The sequence below is a fragment of the Mus pahari genome, chromosome 1, assembly GCF_900095145.1.
Source record: "Mus pahari chromosome 1, PAHARI_EIJ_v1.1, whole genome shotgun sequence".
Taxonomy (NCBI): domain Eukaryota; kingdom Metazoa; phylum Chordata; class Mammalia; order Rodentia; family Muridae; genus Mus; species Mus pahari.
Window position 1 is genome coordinate 55,756,284 of NC_034590.1, and position 25,581 is coordinate 55,781,864.

At 46.7% G+C, this 25,581-nt stretch overlaps 1 protein-coding gene across 6 annotated transcripts in view; it reads right to left on the reverse strand.

Annotated features, from left to right (window-relative positions):
* Positions 1-25,581, reverse strand: part of Arnt2 (aryl hydrocarbon receptor nuclear translocator 2) — a 168,957-nt gene that overhangs the window by 102,296 nt on the left and 41,080 nt on the right. For 5 of the 6 annotated variants that reach the window (XM_021191241.2, XM_029535029.1, XM_029535023.1 and 2 more), the window contains 4 exons: positions 18,369-18,483; positions 10,882-10,929; positions 3,727-3,940; positions 83-296 (listed from right to left, as the gene is read on the reverse strand). In XM_021191241.2, coding sequence (XP_021046900.1) covers positions 83-296; positions 3,727-3,940; positions 10,882-10,929; positions 18,369-18,483 — 591 coding nt within the window. The remainder of the gene's footprint in view (positions 1-82; positions 297-3,726; positions 3,941-10,881; positions 10,930-18,368; positions 18,484-25,581) is intronic. The other variant, XM_029535015.1, reaches the window with a different exon arrangement.

The following is a 25,581-nucleotide window of genomic DNA, read 5'->3' on the forward strand; positions in this document are numbered from 1 at the left end:
CACCACCACCACCACCACCACCACCACCACCACCAGTACAATTTTTCAGCTCAAATGATCACACAAAGAAAGCTACACTGACCTGTCATGGAGTTTTCTGAAGTGCACAGCTGTTCTCTCAGTTTCTCCACGTCATCAGGGTGCACCTGCTCGTAAAGCGTGCTCCCAAACCACTCTGACTGGGGCTGGTTCAGGACAGGAGTGACAGAATCAGACACGTAGATTACTCTCCCTGTCTCAGCTGCCACCACAAACAGGAATCCATCAGCGGCTTCAAGGATGAGATGCTTCAGTTCCTAGGGGGGAAAGGCCAGGGTCAGCAAGTGTACTGACAGACCTAGATCAATCATCTTCTCTTAGTTAGCCACCTCAGCTTTCTGTGGGTAGCTGTTCACTGTACAAGTGGTTGTGTTCATGAACATCGTTTCACCGGCTTAACTTATTTTTTAGAAAAATGAACACAATTTGCACCATCCCTCAAAAACACTGTCTTTTCTCGGAGAGAGTGAGTGGGGATATTTCCAATCTGGAGAGACGAGAGAGCAGGTAATGATAATCAGGAGTTGCTGAGTTGCCATTTTCCTGAGGTACTTCCCTCGTGTACTGAAACTGCAGTCATGGCGCTGCAGAAGGACCCAGCACCCCGTGCATGGCAAGAAAGGTCGTAGATTGTAGGAAGGAAGGAGGGTGGAAAGAGACAAGAGAGAAAGAAACCACAAGAGAGAAGGTGTTTTCCCTCGTGTGGGGACATTGCACTCTTGTTCCTCTTGTTCCTTTTGTTCTAGCATGTGCCAGCTCAATGGTGGCACTGTATATAAGGCTATCCCCTGACTTCTACATGTCTGTTGGGGTTCCAGGGCATCATCTCAGCAGACAACGACAGCACAGGAAGCAGCAGAGAACAGCGAACTGGCCACATCACTTAACATTGAGAGGGGGCTGCTCTACTGGCCTCTTCTTACCAGGCTTACCAGGGATATGATGGTCATTAAAGGCGCATGAGTGTTTCGGATTGATAGATGAGCAGCAAGAAGTACTTCTGTCACCTCAGGGGGTCATGAACGAGGCAACTTTTATACAGTGAGATATCCATGCCTAAAAGCAGCACAGTGGTAACTATCTACATCCTTTCTCATCAAGCTAAATAAAAAAGCTGGACTCCTGGCCTGCAGGAGGTGTGAAGTTAACTCTTCCACAAACGCCAGAGTCTGCCCGCCACTCCAACCTCCTCACACACTGTCCAGGTCCCAAAGAACAAAGTCATCCTCTGCAGTCAGCAGTAGGCAACCATTCTCCCCATCTGAGACTCAAATGTTCAAATGCAATCCCACATGGAATGGTTACAGCACAACAGTCAGGGGCGCCTGCGAGAAAGCAAAGGATAGACTCCAGAGCCTCTGGTCAGTGATGTCCTGGTGCCCAAGCCCCTAGAAGACTTTAGTCTTCTGGGAACACAGCCTAGGAGCTTTGTGGTTGTATGCAGGCACTGACTGGGGAGCAATTCAAACACATTCAGTCTGGGAAACCAGGGTGGATGCAGACGGCACAAACATTTTTTTCAACAAAAAAGTTTGCTCTGTGGATTTCTGCTTCCTGCGTCTCTCAGATGTGTGTGTGTGTGTGTGTGTGTGTGTGTGTGTGTGTGTGTGTGTCTCTAAGGATGTCATCAGCATTTTCATTCTCAGTTTCAGGAAAAATGTTCTCAACAGGAAGACCCTTGTAAAAAAATGGGGTAAGTAAGATGTGTGGGGCAGGAGAGATTTCTATGTCACTGGAGGAGGCTGTGTGGCTTTGTCTATGCATGTGTTTTGACCCTGTTTGCAAAGGTCTAACAGGACAAAGTCGCCTTCACTCATCTCTTCCCACACTCTCTCCTGAGGTTCACCGTCTGAGAGCACATTGTTTATAATTGGCCTTTTCTCATGTCTCCAGTGAATCAGTATGGGTTTGGGAGTAAAAAAGATCCCACCCACGCCCTTCCTCTTAGCTTTACAACTCTGGCATGGTGTTTAATGGTGTTGGCTTCTGATATTCCAGAAAGCTTGCTTTCAGTGGAAATTTGGGGGTGTTAAGTGAGCTTCTGGTGTGCAGGGCTAAGTAAGGGTTTGTCACATGGTACGGCTCTGTAAATGTACATGTGACCAAGAGAGAAGAAGCATGGATGGGGCACATAAATGTGTCACTGCCTTCGCTCTGCACTGACTTCTTCCTGTAGTCGCTTAGAGTCCTTTTGTGAGGATTAAATAAATTCAGGGAAAACATTTGTAGCACTGACCCTAGTGTTAGTAGTACTTAAATTCCCTGCAGGTCATGCCTCACCATTAATCTTCATTATAGAAACATCCCCATGATAAGCAGTCTACTGAGGGATGCCTTCCTCACACATTCACTGGGCTGGGGGCGAGCATGCTTTTCAGTTTTACAGAGATGGAATGAGGGCAGAAAGCCATACCTAGGCCACCATGCTCCCTATCTAAGACCAAACGTGGCCACCACCTTCTTCCTGAAACCCTCAGCATGAAGAACGAAGTGACCCCTGGGAGGATTTAAGGGGATCAGAGTAGGTAAGGCACCTGCCAAAACACCTGTGCAGGACAGAGGGCAATGGTGCTGGTTTATGATCCGTGTTCTTCTACACCTGCTCTCCAACATGGACAGATGCTCTGCACTGCACAGCGAATGAGCCCTCGTGCCTTCTCCACTCTCCCTGCATACACTATGCCTCTGTTAAAAGTCCCTATGCTGAGCTAGCTCCTCTGGGCTCAGTCTGTGATTCCCTCACAGCCTCTGTCCTGAGCACAGCCCCTGGTACAACCCAGTCCCTTCCTCTCAATTTCATTCTGGCCTCAACATTCTGCCTTGTTAAACACTCCATTACTCAAGATTCCACACATGAGATACTTGGTACTTTCAAATTAACACCTCTGACAACCATGTAATTTCACCTCTTTCCACCAAATCCATCAGCTCATTTATCTTAGGAAAGCTATGGGAACCAGCAAGTCGAAGCCCTATGTTTAATTAGACAAGTCATCTAAAGCTTTAAGTACCAGCCAATGCTCACTGAGATCACCAAGTGAAAGACAAGGATTCAGAAGACAAGCCTCAGGCTCACGTAAACCCATTTACTGATGATGTGTTGCTATCTCAAGCTTTTCTTCTCCCCAGTTAGCATGGGTGTGAAAAACGTGGCTTTCAGGGAGCCCAGTAGACCAGTCTCCAGTTGCTTCTCTAAGCAACTGACCCTGGGAAATTCTCTAAAGTCTGATTTCTTCATTTGTTCAACAGTGATGAAGAGCAGTGGCTTGTCAGCTAAAGAAAATGAACAGCACAGAAAGATGTGACTTAGACCAGGACCATGAGTGCCTGCCAGTGCTGGTTGTGATGACCCTGCAGACAACACTGTCACTACAGTGACTCTGATGGCATGGCTTCTCACTACCCTTACATAAGATTATGGGGTCACTGCCACCTTCCTGCACCAGCATGCTCATCACATTGTGTTTTGAACTACTCCTCACTGGGGTTTATGGAAGCTAAGAGAGCAGATAATAGACAGATCCGCTACTCTTGAAGAGTACTTCCTTTTGAAGAATGGAAGCTAAATTTCTTGCCTTCACCTCTTCCCCAACTCCATGTTCCTTCATAATTTATCTCAGGCTTGTGACTTTAAGGATCCCTCCAATTTCCACCGGTCACAACACCACAACACCAACGCCGGGGTACCTGCTCAGTGAGGAAGGAAGGCTTGTATGCACCGTCAGTAGATTTGTTGCCAGTGCCCCTCATGGACTTCATGTGTGAGACCGCCATGCGCAGGATGGTCAGCTTGTCTGGCTTCCTAGCCAGGGCACTGCAGGTGGGAACCATGTCGGAGAGTTCCGTAATATATTGAGTCATCTTGTTCCGCCTGCGCCGCTCAATCTCACTGTGGTTCTCTCTTCCCAGAAAGCAAGAGGTCAGGGGGAGGGAAAAAGAGAAGGATCAGACCAGGGGTCGGTCAGCAGACATTGGGATAAAAGAATACACTGTTAACATCAGATAGCCAAATTCCTGGACCTAACTCATAATGGCTCAGTGCTTTGAGTAGTTGTGGATTGAAGCCCTGACACATCTGTAAGCTCGTGCCTATGTGTGGGAAGCATGGACCTCTGTCCCTCCTTCTCTAAATATGTACAGGCCCTTCTGAAATTACACACATACCTATGGACTTTTCTGGGATGTGAAAAATTAAGACCAGGGTGCATGGAAGATTAAAACTTTCTAGCAGGCTTTCTGTGTACAAGCATGATCTTAAGCATGAATGTATGGATATGCATTTACAGATATAGCTCCTGACTACTTATCCATGTGGTTTATTTCCCTCATGACATGAAACACTCACTATAAGATAGCCTCCAAGTTAAACTCCTTCAATTCTTTGATGGTGATAATCCATTCAAGTGAACACAGTACCTCAAAATACATAAAGCACCCAAAGATGAGGAACACCCACACAGCCATGCTACTTTCACCTTCAATACAGCACTCAGTATACCTTACGGATCCCTAGCACCCCACTATAAAGTAGGGATGTGTTGGATGCTTAGCTAGTGACAAACTGATATGAGTCTTCTAATCTGGCTAAAGGCCGTCCAAGCTAGGCTGAGATGCTCGGCTGGGGCTGTATCAAATGCCTTTGTCTACAGCAATACCCTCAGCTGACAATGGGCTTGCAATATCTAACACATCGCAAGCCTTACTATGCTTTGTGTCACTAAGGAGACCACTGATGACGCAGATTCACTTTATATAAAGTTGTGAATATGCCTTCCTTCTACACGCAGTGTATTTCCTGCAGCATAGTAACAGAACAGGTGTGATCCTGGCTTATTAACAAATAACCAATTAAAAAAAAAAAAAACACTCCCAGGAATTACCCAATTCCATTTCTGGGATCCTTAGAATGGAAAACCAACAGAAGGGCTGGGGGAATATTTCTGCCTCGAATTATTTATTACCTGTAGACTCAAAAGAGAGTAAGGGCCAACCTCATCCAACACACTTGCTGTTCCCTGGGATGAAACAGTCTAAAACACACCCCATGCTGCTGCTGCTGTTGCTGCAGAATGGAGGGCTTTCTGGCTTCTCTGGGAAGGGAAGTGACACCGACAATAAGAAAAGAAGATTCCCCCAGGCAAGGCTGCTCCACACACTGCATGTATTCATCAGCCTTACACTCCGGGAAGTGGGACAACATGACAATCAGGCCCACAGGTGTGACAATGAGCATGCTGTGTGTGTGCTGAGAGACCCTCTGTAGAAACAGCAGTCCCTGTGGTAGACTGGTGTGAGCCTTCTGGAGCATAATTTCCATTCAAGGAGTCCTGAGCCAGCCATACACTGGGTCGAGAATGCCAAAGAAAACAAGGAAGCCCAACATGGTCTTCAAGCAGCAGAGACATTAAGTCGGGATGTAAACAGTCACAGTGCACAGCAGAACCCAGAGGTGGGATGTGATCACATGCTCGGAGAGGCCTTGGAAGGTAAAAGGTAGGTGAGAAAAAGACATAGAAGAGGAGGGAATAGAAGGGGTTAGCAACAGTGGGCAGAGTTAGACCTATGTGGCAGCAGAAAATGGAGGTGTGCTCTGGGGAGAGGGTTTATCTCGAGGGTCAAAGGAAGGTCTAGGATTAGGAAGACACATTGAGCGAGGAAGAGACATCTCTGTAGGAAGGGCAGACCTGGTGCAAGAAGAAACTGAGGAACTTGAAAAGCTGGGGAGCAGGCCAGACCACAGTGAGAAATTGAATGGACCAATGGGCCCTGATGTGGCTGACAGAGGTAGATGAGCCTTGTAGGAGGAGAAAGACCAGCAAGCAGACTCCTGAGGCCAACCCCACCCACAGGGGATTAACTGGGCAGATGCCAGTGAAGCAGCAAGGTTCTTATGAGTAGGAAAGACTCCCCAGGGTCAGGAAAGTCTATCTCCCCCAGGTGGAAGTGAACAGAGCTTCCTGAGTAGGGGGGAGAAAGGGTCAACCAGATAAAAAGAGGTTGGGGTGGGGCATCTACAAGCCAGGGAAAGTGGTGCACGCCGGAATTTGAACAGAGGACTGCTAGCTCTTCAGCACAGGCAGGAGTCTTGCCACGGACCTGAGGCCCTTCCCTTGCCTTCTACAACCACAAAGCTGGTCATATGGTGTAGACCACGCTCTTCAACTGGACATTTGTCCAGGAGGCCTGAAGCAGGGAGAGCTCCCAGAGGTGTGTAACTCCACCTCGCCAGCTCGCACTTCATGGGACCACTCAGAGAAGGTGATACTCTGAGAGTGCATGGGCTGATGACGTAAGGAGAGGTCAGACAAGAAGTTCAGGCAATTCTGAGCAGAAGATGATTCAGGCAGGACACAGAGCTCCCCCCCCCCACCTCCCTGCATGTTCCTGTGGGGTCATGTTAAACAGGCACCCGAAAGGAGAACCTGCCCACCCCATATGGAGTCTCACTCTGATCTTGGGATGTCCCACAGCCCCACACACTTCTCTCTGGGTCCCCTTCTCCCCTCTCTCCAGTCCATATTCTGTCATTCAACAACCTTCTGAATCATAAGAACACAATGTCTACTCTGGCTTATCTCTGGTCCAGGACATGCTGAACAGTTCCTTCACCACCAACTTCTGTCTGCCAAACTCTTGCAAAAACTCTTGACTCTTCTCCCTTCTCCATGCCCATGTCCTGCCCACTGCAGCTATCACCACCTGCACCATGTGGCTAAGCCTCCTCTCATCTTCCTTTTCCTCCATTGCAGACCTTATATCGTAGACAGACTGGCAGGTTTCTAAATGCAAGTGTGACCCACTAAACTCCTTCAGTAGTGACCCCAAACCTACAGAGAGAAGACTAAAGCTTTCAAATAGTGTCTGTGGTAATCAACAATGCCATATTGCTACGGACTACATTTCCTATAAACATTGGGAGGGGTCTTTGTGAGGTTCTCTGATGGATCCATAGATAAATTAAATGTGTAGACTGAGGTAAAGGAAGAAAACGATTACAGCAATATCTAAAAGCTGGAAATCATACTCACTGACCAGTGCAGGAAGCGATACAATAATCTTAGATTTTCTATGAAATAAGCCTGAGCAGTGTGTTAAAGAGCTGAGAAGTGCCAGTTGCCCAGCAACAAGATCTGAGAAGCAAATGGTACGCACTGATGTGTAAGATTTCATTTTAAAGCCCTCAAGGATACAGAAGTAAGGCAATGCCATCTTGTGAGAAGAGAGAGGCACATCCTTAAGACCCTATTTACTAGGCCAAGTTCATCTTCTCCTCCCAGGGGAGGGGACAATGGGCTCAATCTGTTAGACCTGTGAATGTGGTGTCTATGAGCACCCATAATTGCCGGGAGCCAGGCAGCATCAGTAAGGAAATCTGCCTCTACATATGTAGGAACAGGGTCAGGACTCTGCAGCAAGGACAGCTGGGGTGCAGGAGGAAATGACAATTCTGCTGGAGCAAGAAGACTAGAGCCTTTCCCCAGGGGGGATGAATCAAGGTCAAAGAAGGAGGTGTAGCTAGCTGTGTGAGTTTACTTATAGCAGTGGTGTGTGTGTGTGTGTGTGTGTGTGTGTGTGTGTGTCCCATTTTGACTTACACTTATGAAATGGGAGCACTTCAAAATCTTTCCTCGTGACCTCCAGGAGGTGCTGGCACAATCATGGTGCCATTCTCCTGTGACTTCAAGGCTAAGATTATACCGGATGGTATGGAAGTATGTATTGAGGAGGACTCTCTAAATAGAAGTCTCAATGGACACATGCAGGAACCCCAGAACCTAAGACACCAAAGGCAGGACTGAGTGAGAGGAGCCATGCAGCCCTGTGCTAAGCCTGAGTGCCTCTCATTGCCTCCCTTGACACACGGGAAGGGGGCTGATGTAGACCTGGTCCTCATAGAGAGTCTGATGTGTAATTGACTTTTGATGAAAGCTTGGGACTGTCAGCTGTCCAAACTCTTGAAATGCCACTTCCCACTGGTGTCACCTGTAACACAGGAACATCCTGGGACATTAAAGCAGGAAGCCACCTTGGGCTGCCCGGCGTTGTGAGATACTTGGGCCTCACTCTTGAGTGCAGGCTTGTAGACTGGGTGTGCTGTCAGGTTGCTGACCCTTTGAGGATGCCACTAGGTCCTGGTGTCCATTAGGGAGGTCTGTGTTTTGTTCTGGTGTGTGAGACAGAGCTCATCCCTGTGTGTTGTTAGCACCTGTGAGTTGATAATGGAAGGCAAGAGGAAACAGAAGTCAAGTCAAGTGCCAGCAAGTGAAGACTGCTTCCTTAGACTGTGCTGGAAAAGGAAGCCTAGCTTTGTATTTCCATTCCTGAACCTCTTGAGCAAAGAGACCTCCTCTTTTGAAGTTCATGTCACCCATTTCTACCACCCTGGGGACTCTTTGTCACTGTCCCCGTTGGGCACCCACATTAACACCCAGCTCCCTAATAGTGTCTACATGAGATCAGGCAGCGCAATACAGCTTCCTGTCTATCCCCTGTTTCACTTGAGGTCTGCTTCGATGGGGCCATAATGCAAGAAGCATGAGTCAGCTGCTATGACTTGGACCATATTTCTGGAATCCAAGGTCAAGGTATGAAGTATGATGCTAAGCAGAACATATGGGTTTAGGACCAACCTTGAGGAAAGCTGGGAATGATCACTAGGCTCAGATCAGGGGACAGAGATGCATCTGCTAAGATTATGAATCAACTAATAAGGATAGAACTGGCTTGCATCACAGTCTTTACATTCTCCAAGGCCTTGCCGGACGGAACTGTTATGGACTGACTGCAGGCATGGGAGCAGGAAATGGGAGAGGCCTTGGAGTGTACCTTACCAAGGCTGGCAGGAGACCCTGGATGGTGAAGTGGAAGGTAGGGCGTGTGCTTGGTTGTCTCCCCAACTCTGAGCAACTCAGATGTGCCCACAGGTTCCTCAGCCATGGATTATTTCAAATACCTTATTATAATGAGGTCAGTGCCTCTGGGGTCCCATGAACTCAGCTCTGTAAGTAACAGCACATGTTGGAAGCACATTCCACCTCTCTCTCTCTCTCTTATTTTTAAGGCACAGAGGAAAGGATGTGGTTGACAGAAGCAAGGGTTTGAACTTGACTGTGTAACATGTGACTCACTAGAAGGCCCAGAATGTTACATACACAGTGTTGGGGTCACTGCCTCCTCACAGTTGGGCCCAAGGCAGTGAACTCTGTGTATCCTGACTATTGTTTCATCACTGACATTGACCTGCAATGTCAAGTAAATGTCACTCCATGTTTCTCTTCCTCTTTATGCTCCGAGATCAAGCATCACCATTTCCTGAGGTTAAAATGCTGTGGTATGTAATCTCAGAGGGAACTTTGACATAGAGGACTCAATGTCATTCTTCCTTCTACAGAGAGGCTGTGTGGCAAGGAAAAAGCTCTGGCAGAGAGAGAGAGAGAGAGAGAGAGAGAGAGAGAGAGAGAGCCAGGAACAGAGCACTCTACTAAGATACGTCTTTAGAAACCAACGTCCAAGAAGATGGGTCATATCTTCATAGGAAGAGATAATTGTTGCTAATCAGTTGTTGGTGAAGCTCACGTCTTGTTTTGATAGGAATTCCAAGGTCATTAATGTGTTAAAATATGTTCTTACTGAATCTCTCATTCTTCAGATGAGGATGAAGCTGGGAAATGGACAAGCCTGGTCTCAGGGGGGAAAGTTTATGGGATGAGGAAATATTTATTATGGACTTGAAGGCTGGAAATCCTTGGGCAGGAGAGACATTCATTCCTCCTGCATTTGTGGAGAACTCTGCTTAATTCACAGCTATCATTTTGGTTATGGTTACAAAGAACCAAAAGGACCTTCATGCAGAAAAGTAGACAGCCAGCCTAATGCGCTGTCAGGACATCACACTTGTCAAAATTGCTTCAAACATCCAAGACTGTCAGTCCAAATGGAGTATGAATGCCATAGGCAAGCAGCTTTCACCGGAAGCAAGATTCTAAGATCAACATTAACCAAGAAGGAGTTCTCAGTGATGAGGGCATCAAGGCAAGCCCTGCTGTAAGAAGATGGTACAGATGAAAAGTATGGTAAGAATGGAGGAATGAGACCTTCCTTCAGCACACGTCCACGTGTCCCAAAATGCCCTGACAGAACAAACTGGAAGAATCAGAAGCCATGTAGAACCATTATACCTTATCAGGGAACCTTGTATGTAGAACCTTATACCACCAGCGCTGTTGACCCAGGAGCCTTCCTTAAAGGTTGGCTGCACCCAGGGCGGTGCCACAGAGCCAGCCAAAGACGCCGTTACAAGTTAGCAGCTTGACGGTCAGGATCTTGAAACAAACCCAGACATGCTCCATATTTCCTGTATTTCTCCTTATTTTCCATAGTTAAAAACAAAACAAAACAAAACAGGATTCATGTTTATAATTCTCTCTGTACTTAAACCCTAGGATTTTTTTTTTAAAGGGAGACCATTAAAGTTAGTAGTTACTGTTTAACTTAAAAGCAAACAGGATTAAGAACTAATTATTCACCTCCTCCCATTTGCTATGGGTTATTTTGAGACAAAATCTTGCTCTATACCTTAGGTTTGTCTTGAATTTGCCATCTTTCTGCCTCATACTCCCAAGTGCTGAGATTTCAAGCATGTACCACAAGGCCAGGCGTGGGACACATCAGGATTGCTAATAGCTGCCTGCCACCGAGCCAAATACTTGCATTAAACAAGTCGTACACAAGAGGGTCAAAGATCAGGCAATGGCTTACTCAGTGACAAAAGGCACTAAGTGCCTGTTCATGACAGTCATGTGACTGCTGGCTACTGGCTTAAGAAAGGTAAAATAAACTCACCTTGAGAATTTACTGGGACCTTCACCATCTTCGTCATCGAAGTCCATTCTGAAAAGTCAAAGCCACAGGTAAGAATTAGTTATAATTCTCAGAAGACTAACTGGTAACATGAGCTGTGAACGCAGGGGAATCTTCACCCCATCACATCGCTATGCAATGCTTCTGACCTCTGGCCATGCTAAACAGTATCCCCAGAGTCTCAAGAGAAAAAAAAAAAATCACAAACAAAAAGTCTCCAGTACATTCACTATTAGTTCTCTGGTCAGAAATGGGAATACTCAAGGTGTCAACTTGTCCCCCTATGACGCTTCTCAGGTCACCAATGGATGACTCAGGCCACGTTGTGTGCAGGCATCAATGTTCCTTGTCTGCCATCATCCCTGGAGTATGTGGGTCCATCCACATCATGTATTCCATATCAACACCTAATTTCTAACTTTTATGGCATATCGCTCAAGGGATTTGGAAGACAGTAAGTTCAAAAAGGGCGATGACATCATATCAGGGGACATTGGAGCTGTCTGAGTATACTGCTTGTGACTTGGTGAGTCTCTACCAACCTCAGGGCAAAGGTCATTCAAGAAAATCAGTCTGGCAGCCGGGCGTGGTGGCTCACGCCTTTAATCCCAGCACTCGGGAGGCAGAGGCAGGCGGATTTCTGAGTTCGAGGCCAGCCTGATCTACAAAGTGAGTTCTAGGACAGCTAGGACTACACAGAGAAACCCTGTTTCAAACCCCCACCCAAAAAAAATAAACCAAAACAACAACAACAACAAAAAACCCGACAACAACAAAGAGAAAATCGGTCTGTTACACCCAGGATCAAACAGGCTGTTGAGGAAGAAATGGGTCTTTGATACCAAAAATCACTCAAGCTGGTTGTCTGTTCATTGAAGCTCACAGAATTATTCTTCAGATTCTTCTTTGCTGGGCCTCCCCTTGTTAATATCAATTTTTTGGTGAATTCTTGCTTAACTAACACTCCAAATGATCCTTCTTAAAAGCCCAAGCGCTTCTGATGTCAGCACACACAGGTTGGGAGATGTTAGGGCAGAGGGGGACTTAACCATGATCAAGTGTACTTAGAGTTTCTGCGGAAGGAAATGAGGCCCCGGCAGTCAGCATGGCTCTTGAGTGTGGCATCCATCTGCAGACCCTATATTACCCTGCTTGTTTTTAGTAGGCCTGAAGGATTTGGTGAGATATAGTCTCATGATCCAAGCAGGAGGGAGGCTGGCTGCCTGGCTGGAGGTCTGAGGAATTCCATGTTTTAGCAGTTTATTACGAGAATGGAGAATACACAGTGAGATTCTTCTCAAACAATTAACAAAGAATGGAGTGTGTATCAGAAGACCACAGTTACAGAGGCCATACCTTCTGGTCCCTCATAGGGAGGGTGAACTTCATTCCCTAGTCTCTAAGGGATTGGATAATAAGTGACCCAGGAGATGCATGGGGCACCCAGGCCACCAGGAGGCAGTCATGTTACACATAAAGAGCATCCTTGTACACATACCCCAAGATGGACCCCAGTGAGATGTGTGGTGAACAGTAGGCTTTGCAGTAACTTGAGGGACCTAGGAACTAGGATCAGATATGGCAAAATGAAGGGAGTGAGGCAGCTTCCGCATGTCCTTGCTCTGGATTGTACACAGTGCAGCCTGAGTTGACAAGTTCAAAATTCCCTGATAGAATCCCTCACCCACTTGGATCCTTGGTCCTCAAAAGCCAACTGTCCTCACAACAAAAATGGCAGTTGTGATGAAAGAAGTTCCTCTGTAAAAAGAGGAAGGGAGATGGGCAGGAAGAAGGGAAAAGACAGAAGACCACATGCACGTCACCAGGGAGATGACCGTGTACCGCTCTCCACAGCATGGCTTCGGAAGTCCAGCCCTGGGTCAGAGCTGTCTACAGGACAAATGGAGCTGAATGTGGGAATTCTAAATAAAGAAAACTCATTAATATCCTGTATAATTACTAAGCTATCACCTCACCTTCCTGGAAATTGCATGTGGGAAATAACCACCAAAAATGTTTAACTCAGGCCAGTTGCATTTTTGCAGAGCCACACTGCCACCTAGTGCTTCTAAAGGGAAAGATCACCTTCTCTGCCTTCATAAAATAGCTACACGTTTTCAAAATTCCAAATGATTTGTGCATGGATTCATCAAAACCATAAATAGGTGTAATATACACAGTTATCTTTAAAATTCCATTCCGTTAAATTTGATATCACAGTTTCTATAACATTGAGAGAGAGAGAGAGAGAGAGAGAGAGAGAGGGAGAGAAAGCTCTTGCACTCTTGTGCTTGCCTGTGGAGGTAGAAGACATCTGAGAGATTAGACTCTCTCCTACCTGTGGATATGGTTAGGTAACTTAGGTCATTAGGCATGGCGGCAAGTGCCCATACCACTGAGCCATCTCAAGGGCCTTTGAGAGGATTATGATAAATAATCAAACTCCTACAAAACACAATTGACTAGTTGACATAATTGACTAGTTGACTCCAGGCCTAAAGATCAATGAGATGTTTGGAGTGACCAAGGACGGGTATTCTTGGACTCCAGGACTTCAGTGCTAGGACAGTCACAAGCAAATCAGGATGGTTGGTCACCCTCATTTTGACAGAGTTTTCTTTACCCAATACCCTACAGAATAGATAAAGAAAGAACTGAGTGGTGTAAAAAGGGTTCTAGCCCTGCCAGGAGAGCTTCGGATCTGGCCAGCATCAGGTAAAAGAAAAGGATGGTCTAGATCTTGAGTTTACTGGAGTCCGTTGGAAACCTGGAGTCATAACTTGTATATGAAAAATTAAAGACCAAGAAACTATGGCTCCTACCTGAGAACGTTTGCAATCATACTCGTGTAACATGGAGAGAAACCATACCCAACACCTATAAGTGTGTATGCGATCATGCACATGTAGAATGGAGAGAAACAGTACCTCCCCACCCACGAGTATGTGTGCAATCACATACATACAGCATAGAGAGAAACGACACCTGCCACTTGTGTGAGCGTGAACTCACACTTAGACAGCAATCCTGTCAATCGTTTGGAAAGGCAAATAAAGTGGGTCCAGCCTAGGAGATAAATCAGAAGCCCCACATGAGTATTTAGATCCACTCAGTTTCACTAGCCCCTCAGCAATGCCACACACACACACACACACACACACACACACCACGCACACACACACACCACTAAGAAAACCACACACACATGAAAAAAAAAAAAACTTCAAAACACTTGCCCCGTGTTACATTCAGGTCCCTGACACCATGTCCAACGTTAAATATGACTACAATAAGCTGAGCTTATTTCTTCTGCTATGAGAAATACAGTAAATCATCCTTTTTTTTTATGTTTCTCTCTTATTATGAAACATCTGGATAATAAAATAAATCAAAATGCGACTTTAAGCCCTATTGTATTCACTCTAAAAATCAAAAGCAAAACCAAAACGAACCTCAGCACAGTGAACGAGTGAGTGCTGGAGACACAGTTGACCCGGCTTCCTGTCAGGCAGCCTGAACCAGAAGCTCGGACAGGCATTTCCCAGCATAATTTAAGTGAGAAAGAAGTGAGGAGAGTCTCCCTGGCAGTGCTGTGTAAGAATAACAGTGCAGCATCAAATATGAGTTTGCACAGAGCATTCGCTTCTCAAGCAAAGAGAAAGGTCATTCTGGTACAGTTGCCCAACACTGGCTACGCAGGAGCAGTCCTGATTCTGGTCACAGGTCCCCAGAACAGAGCAGTAGCAACATGTCTGAAAATAGTCCCACTCCAGGAAGACCCACTTACAGCGTCAGCCCTGCCCTTCCTCTCTTTCTCTCCCTCACACCTCTTTATTTCTCTTGTTCTTTCATTTTTAAAGCAGGGTCACACTATTTAGCCCAGGCTGGTCTTGAACTCCGGAGTCTCCTGACTCTGTCTACCAAGGGCTGGGATTTTCCCTTAGTGATAGTGTTTTAGAAGCTCAGCTCTGGACACAAGGCAGTGGCAGGAACTGATACATTCCTGCGCATCGCTGTCTGCAGCCTCCACCCTCCACCCTGATGGCTAGCATCAGCGTCTCCCTTAACTCATCAGGGCCACTTCCTCGGTGAGGTTAAAGCACTGCTTTTGCCCGTTTGCTGGGTGGGAGTCTCCCTCTCTTGCTGAGCTTAGGGAGGTCACAACAAGAATGCATGTCAGGTGACTTGCTTCAGCTCCTTTCTCCCACACATGTGGAGCTACTTTGCAAAGAATCTAAAACTTCTGAACCTTCACCCTGTGTCCCAGCAGCCAGGAGGAGTGCAGCACCCTGCTGAGAGACTCACTGTGAAGCCCTGACACTGAAGTGGGAAGGAAGCCCAGCCAGGAAGGACTCACTCACAGCATTAGGTCAGGCACATGTCCAGGAGGATCCAAAGTCCTCAAGAGGTCAGTGTGGCCAGCTCTATGAGGCTATGAAGCACTGGAGAGGAATGGGTGATTGTCTGAGGCCTTGGGACACTTCACTATCAGGTGAGAGAGGGAGACCTGGGAAGGAATGGGCCAGGGCACGCCAGTGCTGGCTTTTCTCCCTCATACCCCATCTTCTTCCACATCCCTCTGAGTCTCTTCAAGCATGTCTCATAATCTTAACAGAAGGAACAGTTGGAGACACCATGCTGGTGACAGTGACAGCAAACAACAGTCGATGCCAGCCACAGCACAAGGCCCTGATGGAGCTATCAGCCTTTTGATGCCAATACGAGGATTTCATGAAAAGACATACAAACAAAACAAACATACAAACAAACAAACAAACAAAAAACAAAAAAACCAAACCAACCAAACAAACAAAAAACAAAAAACAAAAACAAAAAAACGCCAGATGCAAGAGTCCCAAGACTTACTATGCAAACAGGTCTGCAAAAGAAGCGGTTCCCTTCTTAGACCCTGGATGAGTCTTTTTTTTTTCTTTTAAGGTTTTATTTATTTATTATATGTAAGTACACTGTAGCTGTCTTCAAATGCTCCAGAAGAGGGAGTCAGATCTCATTAAGGATGGTTGTGAGCCACCATGTGGTTGCTGGGATTTGAACTCAGCACCTTTGGAAGAGCAGTCGGGTGCTCTTACCTGCTGAGCCATCTCACCAGCCCCTGGATGAGTCTTCTTAAGTCTATGGGGTCTGATTCCCACCATCTGACAGTAGGAAAGGGCAAGCAGCATACAGACTCCAAGAAAGATAACAAAGGCTTCCTGCTGAAGGTCCAATCCATTGACCTGACTCCAGAGAGCCTCAGTTCCACCTTCAGGGTGTTGGAGGCCACTGCACACCTACCTTCATCTCTCTTTCCTACTTGACAGGTCGCTTCCTCTTCTTCAGCTGTATGTGGAACTGAACCCGAGCCTAAGAGCCAGCCTGCCCAGGGCCCACATTAGCGTCTGGTGCCATGGTAGGCATGGTATAGGCTGTCTCTGTTTGCCTCTGTCTCTGCCTGCTTTCTCTCTCTGTATGTGTGTTGTTTTGAATGAGATGCCATGCTCCCCACAGTCTCGTACATTTCAATATTTGGTCCCTAGTTGGTAGTCTTCTTTGAGTAGACTTAGGAGGTATGGCCGTGTGTCACTGGGGCAGCTTTGATGTTTCAAGAGTCACTCTTGTTTGTGGTTTAAGATGTGAGCTCTCTGTTGCTCTCCTTACAATGTCTGCCTGCTGCCATGCTTTCTCACTGTGGAGGGATCCTTATCCCTCAAACAGATCCCGCGTTCTCTAACTTGCCTTGGTCACAGTGTATCACAGCAATGGAAAAGGAACTAAAACTACAGGACAGACAGCTGTGGGGCCTTCTTCCGATATGGAAGTCAGTTCTAGATCAAATCATCTTAGGCAGTGCAGAAAGCAGGATCTGTACTCCAGGACTGGGTCAGGACCCTGCAGGCCAAGATGGAGAACTGCTGTGTATACCAGCCCAGCCCATGAGGAAGCAGAGGCTCACAGATGAACTCACCCCAGCCCAGGGAGGGCTCATGGGTCTTCAGCATGGGGTGGGGCCAAGCATTTCTGCCTAGACTTGAAACAACCTAGAGTATTCATTACAGAGTCTGGTCTGGTGTCTTCTAGAAACCGCTAAGAGTGAGCAATGGGGCTTCTCTCTAAAAAAATGTGAGTTAAGGGAGTAACATTTGAAATCATTTGGATTTTTTTTTTCATTGAAAAGTAGGTGTTTAAACACTATACACATTCTTTTAGCAATCCAGCAGAATTTGTCCACAGTTAGCAAGAACAATGGCTTAGCTAGCAGGTAGCTGTGCAGGCAGCTCAGAGGCAAGCGGTGGCCTTTACCCGGTGGTTATTTGTGGCACCCACTGAGGAGCCAGGCGCAGCAGACAGAGCACTGCTTCCTCGGAGTGTGCACAGGACCAAGGGAGGCTGGCCTCGCCACCAAGCTCAGCGTCTCGGCCCTCAGACTCCTCACGGTAACCACGCGCCATCCAGGCTCCTCCCCAAAGACACCAGTAGGCACAGCACTCCTTACCACAGGATGGCATTATCATACTGTGCTGTTGCATCCTGTCCCCACTCCGTTCCAGAACCTGGTGTGCACCTGTCTCCTTGCCTATGTGCCTTTTTTAAGAATTGGCAGGTTTGGAAGAGATTCTTGGGATTAAAATGCTGGACCATTTTAACATGGGTCCAGCCTGCAGTCTTGGGGCTACAGAAGGTGTGCTCTGTTCTCACTGGATAGGTGCAATCGTGGGCAGAGTGTGTGATCAGAAACTGAGCAACCTCATGAGATAGCTTGTTTATTAACTACACCGAAAATGAAAAAAAGCATCAATGGGAAACAGGGTTGAGTAATTTACTGAGCTGGAAAATACCAGTTGTGTTTTCCTGAAGGACTTTGATTGGTTCGATTTGGGGTTCTGAGTATAGATGCTGATATCATTCATCACAAGAAGGTGCCAGTGTTGGTTTCATCTGCTCAAAACTGGTCTGTGACCTATCAGATCCAGTAGAGTCGACAATACTTATTCACTTTATTGTCTGAGCAACATTGAACACATCTGGCTGGCCTTCAGGTGCTGAGTCCTGTTAAAAAGAATTCCTGCATATTCCTAGGAAAGATGAGCATTGGAGGAAAGGTTGGAGGGCCCCAGTTAGATCATTTACAGTCCCTGGGGCTGGATCTGCCAAATGAGGCTGGAATGTTCAGGCAGTTTAGAGTGGACTCCTCCCTTCAGAGAGCTAGCCCAAGCAAGGCCCAGCGGGATCCCATGGCAGGCATAGGAACTACAAGGGCAAGCAAACAGAAATCCCCAGCTGAGTGCCAGGACCCAGAGCACTTAGAAGCAAATCATGTGCATATTTAGGAATCTTGCAAAATCTAAACAGGATGCAAACTGCTGAGCTTTTACTCTCCTGGAGGGGGGAAAACAATACTTTTCTAACAGGTCAAGAGCATTGCTCAACTGTTACTAAGCCCAGTTCCTGGAAATGCTGAGTCTGCTTACCCAGATCGACGCTTTCCTCCTCGGGCAGGCATGGCCCCTGCCATTCTCACCTGTCCAGTGGCCGCCATGGGGGCAACAGGCAAGGCCACAGATCCTGGTATGTCTGAAGCCATCTCTGGAAGTCAACAGAGACAAAGAATTTTGTTAATGACAGAAAAAGAAACCAGTCATGAGCAAGAAAACTATCACACTACCCCGAGAAAGCCCTCCTGGGAGGCAACCCAAAGACCTGGAGGGGTGGACACTTCGCTTACTGCCAGTCACTAAACTGGGCCAGCCCTGGGCTGTCTGGGCTTTCCAGTCTTCCACCTCTGAGCAGTGGTTAGAACCATGAGTGCAGCTTTGCAGCAGTAAAGGGACTCAGGTACAAAATACCCATGACAGGAGTTACAGAGACAAAGTTTGGAGCTAAGATGAAAGGATAGACTATCCAGAGACTACCCCACCCGGGGATCCATCCCATCATCAGCCACCAAACCCAGACACTATTGCAAATGCCAGCAAGATTTTGTTGAAGGGACCCTGATATAGCAGTCTCTTGTGAGGCTATGCCAGTGCCTGGCAAACACAGAAGTGGATGCTCACAGTCAGCTATTGGATGGAACACAGGGCCGCCAATGGAGGAGCTAGAGAAAGTACCCAAGGAGCTGAAGGGGTCTGCAACCCTATAGGTGGAACAATAATATGAACTAACCAGTACCCCCAGAGCTCATGTCTCTAGCTGCATATGTAGCAGAAGATGGCCTATTCGGCCATCATTGGGAAGAGAGACCCCTTTGTCTTGTAAACTATATATGTCCCAGTACAGGGGAAGGCCAGGACCAAGAAGTGGGAGTGGGTCGGTAGGGGAGTAGGGGCGGGGGGGGGGGTATAGGGAACTTTCGGGAAAGCATTTGAAAAAAAAAAATTAAAAAAAAAAAAAAAAAAAAAAAAAGGGGACTCAGGTCTCCCTGTCACCTGGAGGCAGGTGAGCTATCTAGGTAGAGGTGAAAGAAAGCCTGAGAGACAGCTACAACTGGCACCAACCATAGTGCCCGGGATGAAGCTACGTCTTAAAAGTAATTGAAACAGTACCCACTGACCTCCCGCTCTGCTCCCATACTAGCCTAGTCGCCTATCCTCAATAGCCTCAGAAGCCCTCACTGCAGGGCCCCATGAATCCAGCGCATTGCGAGTCTCCCATGAGTAGGCTTCATAAGGTTGCCGCAGGCTGTGGCATCCAGGTATCTCTAGACTCTGTTTTCCAGGAACAAATACTAATGTAAAGAAAGAGAATGTTGGGCAACAGATGGGAATAATATTCTTTTTCTATTCTACATTGTTTCTAATAAGCTAGACATTTCTGGAATCTCTTTTAACATCCTTGATTTTAAATCAATCCACCTGTCTTATCCCTTTCTGGGCTGTCAGCGTCCTGTCCATTCACTATCAAGACAAACACAGTTGGTGAAGCTGGAGGTGCAGGAGGTAGACCAGCAATCCCAGAAAGCAGAGAGCAAGCTGTGTGAAGCACAGACACAAGCGCTGTACCAGAAATCACGGGACGCTGGTGACCAGGAAGACGACCGGGAAGAGGGGGCTTACCTTCGTGAGGATCGAGGGCTTGAGCCCACTGTCCTGTCTGCCCCGTCAGTGGGAAAAGTGGGTAGACGTTATCCACCCGCTGTCACCCTAACTCTGCAAAGGCAACCGATTCTGCCCTTGCCAGTCAGACCAAAAGCCTTTTGTGAGCTGTGCCTGGCCCTTGCCCCTGTCTCAGCCTTTATGGACCTGGTTCTTAGCCCTTGAGCATAGTACCCTATTTGGCACTGTCTCCAGTGCACAGCTCCTCTCTTTTTAACCTCACATACAGAGCATTTCACCGACCTGGACTAGAGGAGGAGAGGCCTTTCCTGCTACACCCTTAAGCTCAATAGCTGTTGCTTCGGAACTAAAATGACTCAGATTTTCAAGCATGATTTAGCATTTGCTCCTCCACAGGAAAAGGGAGCCTATCTGGTTTGTAAGATTCTTTATGTTTATAATGTCCTTTCTCCCTGTGAGCACAGCTTTGCTAAGGAGTTACTCAGAGTGTGAACAGCATCTCTAATGTATGCTTCATGTTTGGTCCTTCTTCCCTGTGAGTTTCTCTGATGTATCCAAAGGAAGAGAGCTTTGGTGTTTGCATTACAAAGAGGAGGGGGGGGAGGGGAGGGGGGAAGGGAAGGAAGAAAGAAGGGGAAGGTGAGGGGAAGGTAGAAGAGAACAAGAGAAGAAAAGAAACAGAAAAAAGACGAGAAAAGAAAAGAAAGAAAAAGAAGAAAAGAAAAGAAAAGAAAAGAAAAGAAAAGAAAAGAAAAGAGAAAGAAAAGAAAAAAGAAAGAAAAGACAGCCCCTGGAGCAGCTTTGAGAGACTGCTCACTGTTCTTTGGAACCTTCTCCTGTGTTCAGTCTTCTTGGCTCAGTCCTTTCTGGGGGCTTATGGGACACAGTGGTCTATAAAGATAGGCTTCAGTGGGACAATTGGGATAAAGTGTGCATCGAGCTCCTGAGAGGACAGACGGAATGGCCACTGAGGCCACCACTGTTCTGAGGGTTATCACTGTTTTCTCCTATAGAAACTAAGAAGTCATATGACAATTATCCCATAGGCTAAACAACACATTTGAGCCATTCCACTCAAAACTCTTGAAATCTGCTAATACTGACAAAATCTAAAATCAGCCCCTCCGTTATGTTCACAAGGCTTCGAGGACTATCATGGTCTTGAGTACACACACTGGGAAGTATATGGGAACATCCCTCACTGGGGTCATTACTGGGTTCGTGACTTTGATGTAGCGTTGCCAGCGATGCCCTGACAAGCTCCTCACGACCTGCTCCTGATAAGATACAGGCGTTTCTGAAATAGCAGCTGAAATTTGCAGCTTCTGATGAGTTCCAAAGCTGGAGGTCAGGGCTGTCTATAGCAAAGTGAACGAGTGGGTCACAACATTCTAAAGCAAGTTCTCCAGAGTCATCATCCCTTACACATTCCCCGGATAAAGGGCTCCAGGGGAAACGTGTTAGGAAAAGCTGAGCATCGATCTCCTTTATTAAACTGCCAATGCCCATTACACACACACTGAGAAATTCTATGTGAAGAAGTTACTTTCACTTTGATTAACCCAGTAGATATTAAATGTCTAGGATTCTGGAGACTTAACATTTATTGCCTGCTATGCTCCATGCAACATTAGTTTCAGCACTTTAAAGCCAACAGTCAATGCCTGTGAGCAAAGAAAAACATCAGAGTAAATTGATCTTGACCATCATTTGCAAACCTCAGAGGGTCCTCTGCTCCTCTGGGCCAGTCACTTCCAGCTCAGAGCAGGAGGGATGTGGCAAGTAAAGGGCGGGCAATACCTGACATAGCAAAATGATAACCACCGAAGTTTATTTTAGGAAAACAAAGTTGCCAATTGTGACCCAACTTGCAGAAAATAAAAGTTCTCCCAAGGAGATAAGACAGAAGGGGGGGGGGTGGTAATCTTGAAGATCCATTCCCATCTTCAGACAGATAAGGGACACAGGCAAAGACAATGAGATGGCTTTGCACAAATGTTGTGTTGATCAATGCATGTCCATCCTATGGAGCAAACACCCCAGGATCGAAGGATCTCTCCCTCCCTCTCCATCCCCTTCCCTGCTCTGTTCTGCTCCCTTGCTCCTCCCTATGAGTACATTTTAGTTACAATGGCCTACAAAAGGCTAAGAGGAAGACCATGGTTTTGCAGTCAAACTGTTTCAAATAGCCGCTCAAATAGGTGCCAACTACCAGAATGACTGGGACACTATTGGTCATGGTACCACAGATGAAATACTCAAAATATTTATCTTGCCAAGTCATTTCTAAAAATTAAGAATGGTATATGTAAAGAGCTTAACACAATGTCTGGAAAAATAAACTTTTAAACAACTAATGTCATGATCGCTGAGGTGGTAAACAGCTTGATGCCTAGATTTAATTGGGATAAGGTGCTGGTTTAAGACAGGCATTCTTTGTGACTCAGAGGAAACCTATTCCTGTGTCTACTTTCCATAATTTAGTTAAGGAATAGAAATTCTGTTTTGTCCAGTGTTTTCCATGGTAGTAACCAAAACACGGTTCTAGATATTAAATAAACCAGTGGAAGATATAATCCTGAGGCTTGCATTCATGTTAAAGGTTAAATGTTTTCAATGTTGACTTTTAAAGAGACATCTTTAATAGATTCTAACAAAACAGAAAGCAGGTCTCTCTTGTCTGCCTTGCACACCCATGTAGTCTGCAGGCGTCATCACCAGAAAGGTAACTGCTGCTTCCCAAATCCGCCAGCTGTTTCTTTTAACTGATGTGGGAGCAGGCAAAGATTCCAGGATTACTCTGGAAGATGGTCTGAGCCAATATCTGGTACCAAATACAGCTAAGATGTCCAAACATCAAGAGTCACCCTATGGAGCAATCTGAATTTGATTCTATAATAAGGGAAAAGGAACATTGGTGATTGCATTGTTTGGGAGGAAACCACCCCTCAGAGCCAGGAAGACAGTACAGCCATTGCTGCACTCTGCATCTGGGGTCCATGAGGACCGTCTCTCTGGAAGACAATGCAGCAGCATGGATGGAGACACTAAAGTAACCGGAACGCACATGGACGTCTTAGGACTGAGAAGATATGTGGTGTTGGTAGTGGTGGTGGTGGTGGTGGTGGTGGTGGTGTATGGTAGTAGTGGCGGTGGTGATGATATGGGGTGTTGATAGTGGTGGTGGTGGTGGTGGTGGTGGTGGTGGTGGTGGTGTATGGTGGTGGTGATGGTGTGGTGACGGTGGTGGTGGTGTATGGTGGTGGTATGTGGTGGTGGTGATAGTGTAGTGGTGGTGGCGGTGGCGGTGGTAGTGGTATATGGTGGTGGTGTGTGGTGGTGGTGTGGTGATGGTGGTGGTAATATGTGGTGGTGGTATGTGGTGGTGATGGTGTGTGGTAGAGGTTGTGATGGTGGCAGTGGCAGCGGTGATGGTGGTAGTAGTATATAGTGGCGTGTGGTGGTGGTGGTGGTGTATGTGCGCGCGAGCGCACTCATGTGTTACAGAACAAAGACAGTCAAGCAGAGGTACACATCAGTGTAGATTTGGTTACTTCTGTGGGTACAGGTGGGCTTTAATATCTTCTTAACATTCTTATTCACTGTTTACAAACACCCTAGTTTACCATAATGGTTTTAGGTATGTGTGTGTATGTGTGTGTGTGTGTGTGTGTGTGTGTGTGTGTGTGTGTGTGTGGTATAAATGTGTTTGTATATGTATGTAAAAGCCAGAGTTTGACATGGTTGGGTGGCTTCTTCAATTGTTTGCAACCTTAGTTTTTGAAGCAGAATCTCTCACTGCACGTGGAGCTCACTGACTCAGGCAAGCATCTGGCAGTGAGACCCAATGATCCTCACTGACTCAGGTAAGCAAGCATCCGGCAGTGAGACCCAGTGATGCTCACGGACTCAGGCAAGCATCCGGCAGTGAGACCCAGTGATGCTCAGTGACTCAAGCAAGCATCCGGCAGTGGGACCCAGTGATGCTCACTGACTCAGGCAAGCTGCCAGCAGTGAGACCCAGTGATCCCTCAGTCTCTGTTTTCCTAGTGCTGGGGCTATCACTGCCTGGCTTTTTTCATGGGCAATAGTGGGAATCTGAACTCAGGCTCCTATGCTTGTATAGCAAGTACTTTACCAGCTGAGCCATTCCCCCACCTCACCTTGTGCTCTTTTAATATTAATGATGTGTTAATTGAATGTTACAAACAATAGCATATTTTAAAACTTTTTCATGAGGAACATACAATAAAGACTGTATATAGTCAGTGAACCTTGAACAATGCGTGCATGAGACAGAGGCAGAGGAAGAGGGCCTTTACAAACAGGCATGCCAAGTGATGAAGAATGACAGAATCTTGCTCAAGGTTTGTATTGAATATTGTCTTCCTGGAACCCTGCCACCTTCCTGTCGTGAACTTGACTTCCACCCACCCATGAAGTAGCAACAAAGGCATCCCTTGTTGCAAATGGGAGAACTCAGCAGGGAGAGGTGGGTGCCAGGCCACAAAGCTAGTGAATGGCTTAGGTTTTAGCCATTCAGTACAGAGCTGCCATCCTCAGGGTGCCCAGGCAGAAGTGGGGTGCTCTGACAGCACCACCCTGGCCACTCCAAGAGATGAACTGACACTGAGCTTCTAAGCCATGGCCACAACGGAAGTTGGGTGGCACACAGACAATGTTTGGGGCCACTAGATTGAGCCGAGGAGACATGGGAAGTTACAACTCTCCAAGATTCAGAGGCCTCATCTGTATAGTCAGACAAACACCTACACCGTGGAGTCATTGTGAGGACAGAAAATCATGGATGATGTCTAGCAGAAGTTCCCATCTCTCTTATTATTCTCATTATTTTTCCCCAAGAAAAGAGTATCTTTCAACATAGCTCTGTGCAGACGCGCACGTGTGAGTGTGTGTGTGTGTGTGTGTGTGCATACAAGACAGACATACACACACGTGTGCACAGAGGGAGGTGTTTTATAACTTTTGAGGAAATCACTTCTCTGTGCCTTGGTTTTCTATCTGTAAAGTGAGAATAACAGTGTCCTGAAGTTGTGAGGATCAAAGATACTGACATATGTACACAGCACTCAGATGGCACCTGGCACAGTACATTTTCTCAGCTAAACACACACATAGGTGCTAGCAAACACAATCATCTCACCGGCAGATTCTTCCCTGCACTTCTATGATTTTTGTCCTTCTGGCCCTATCTCACAGGCGTACAGGGAAGATGACATTCCAGGACTCCTGTTCTTTTCCAAAGTGCCCACCTGGCACTGATGTCACCAAAGCATGAAGGCTGCCTGAGATGGACTTCTTCCTGAGTTGAGCCGGTGTGTTCCCTTCATGACTCTGCCTTTGTGTGAGCTGGGGACACTTGGGGAGAGTCGGCAGACCAGGTACTTTATCTCTCCAGTAGAGCTGTGTGAAGTGGTGAACCTCCACTTCATGTGTCAACACTACTCTGCTCATCTCTTCTCACAGCTTCACATGCATTTAAGCCCACATTCATACCACACTTATATGCTCCCTACATACCATGCAGATGCAACATGCACACAAAGAACTAGTGTCAGGATCAAGGAGGATGCTAAAGGGAGGCATGCACTTGTGTGCTCATGCATGA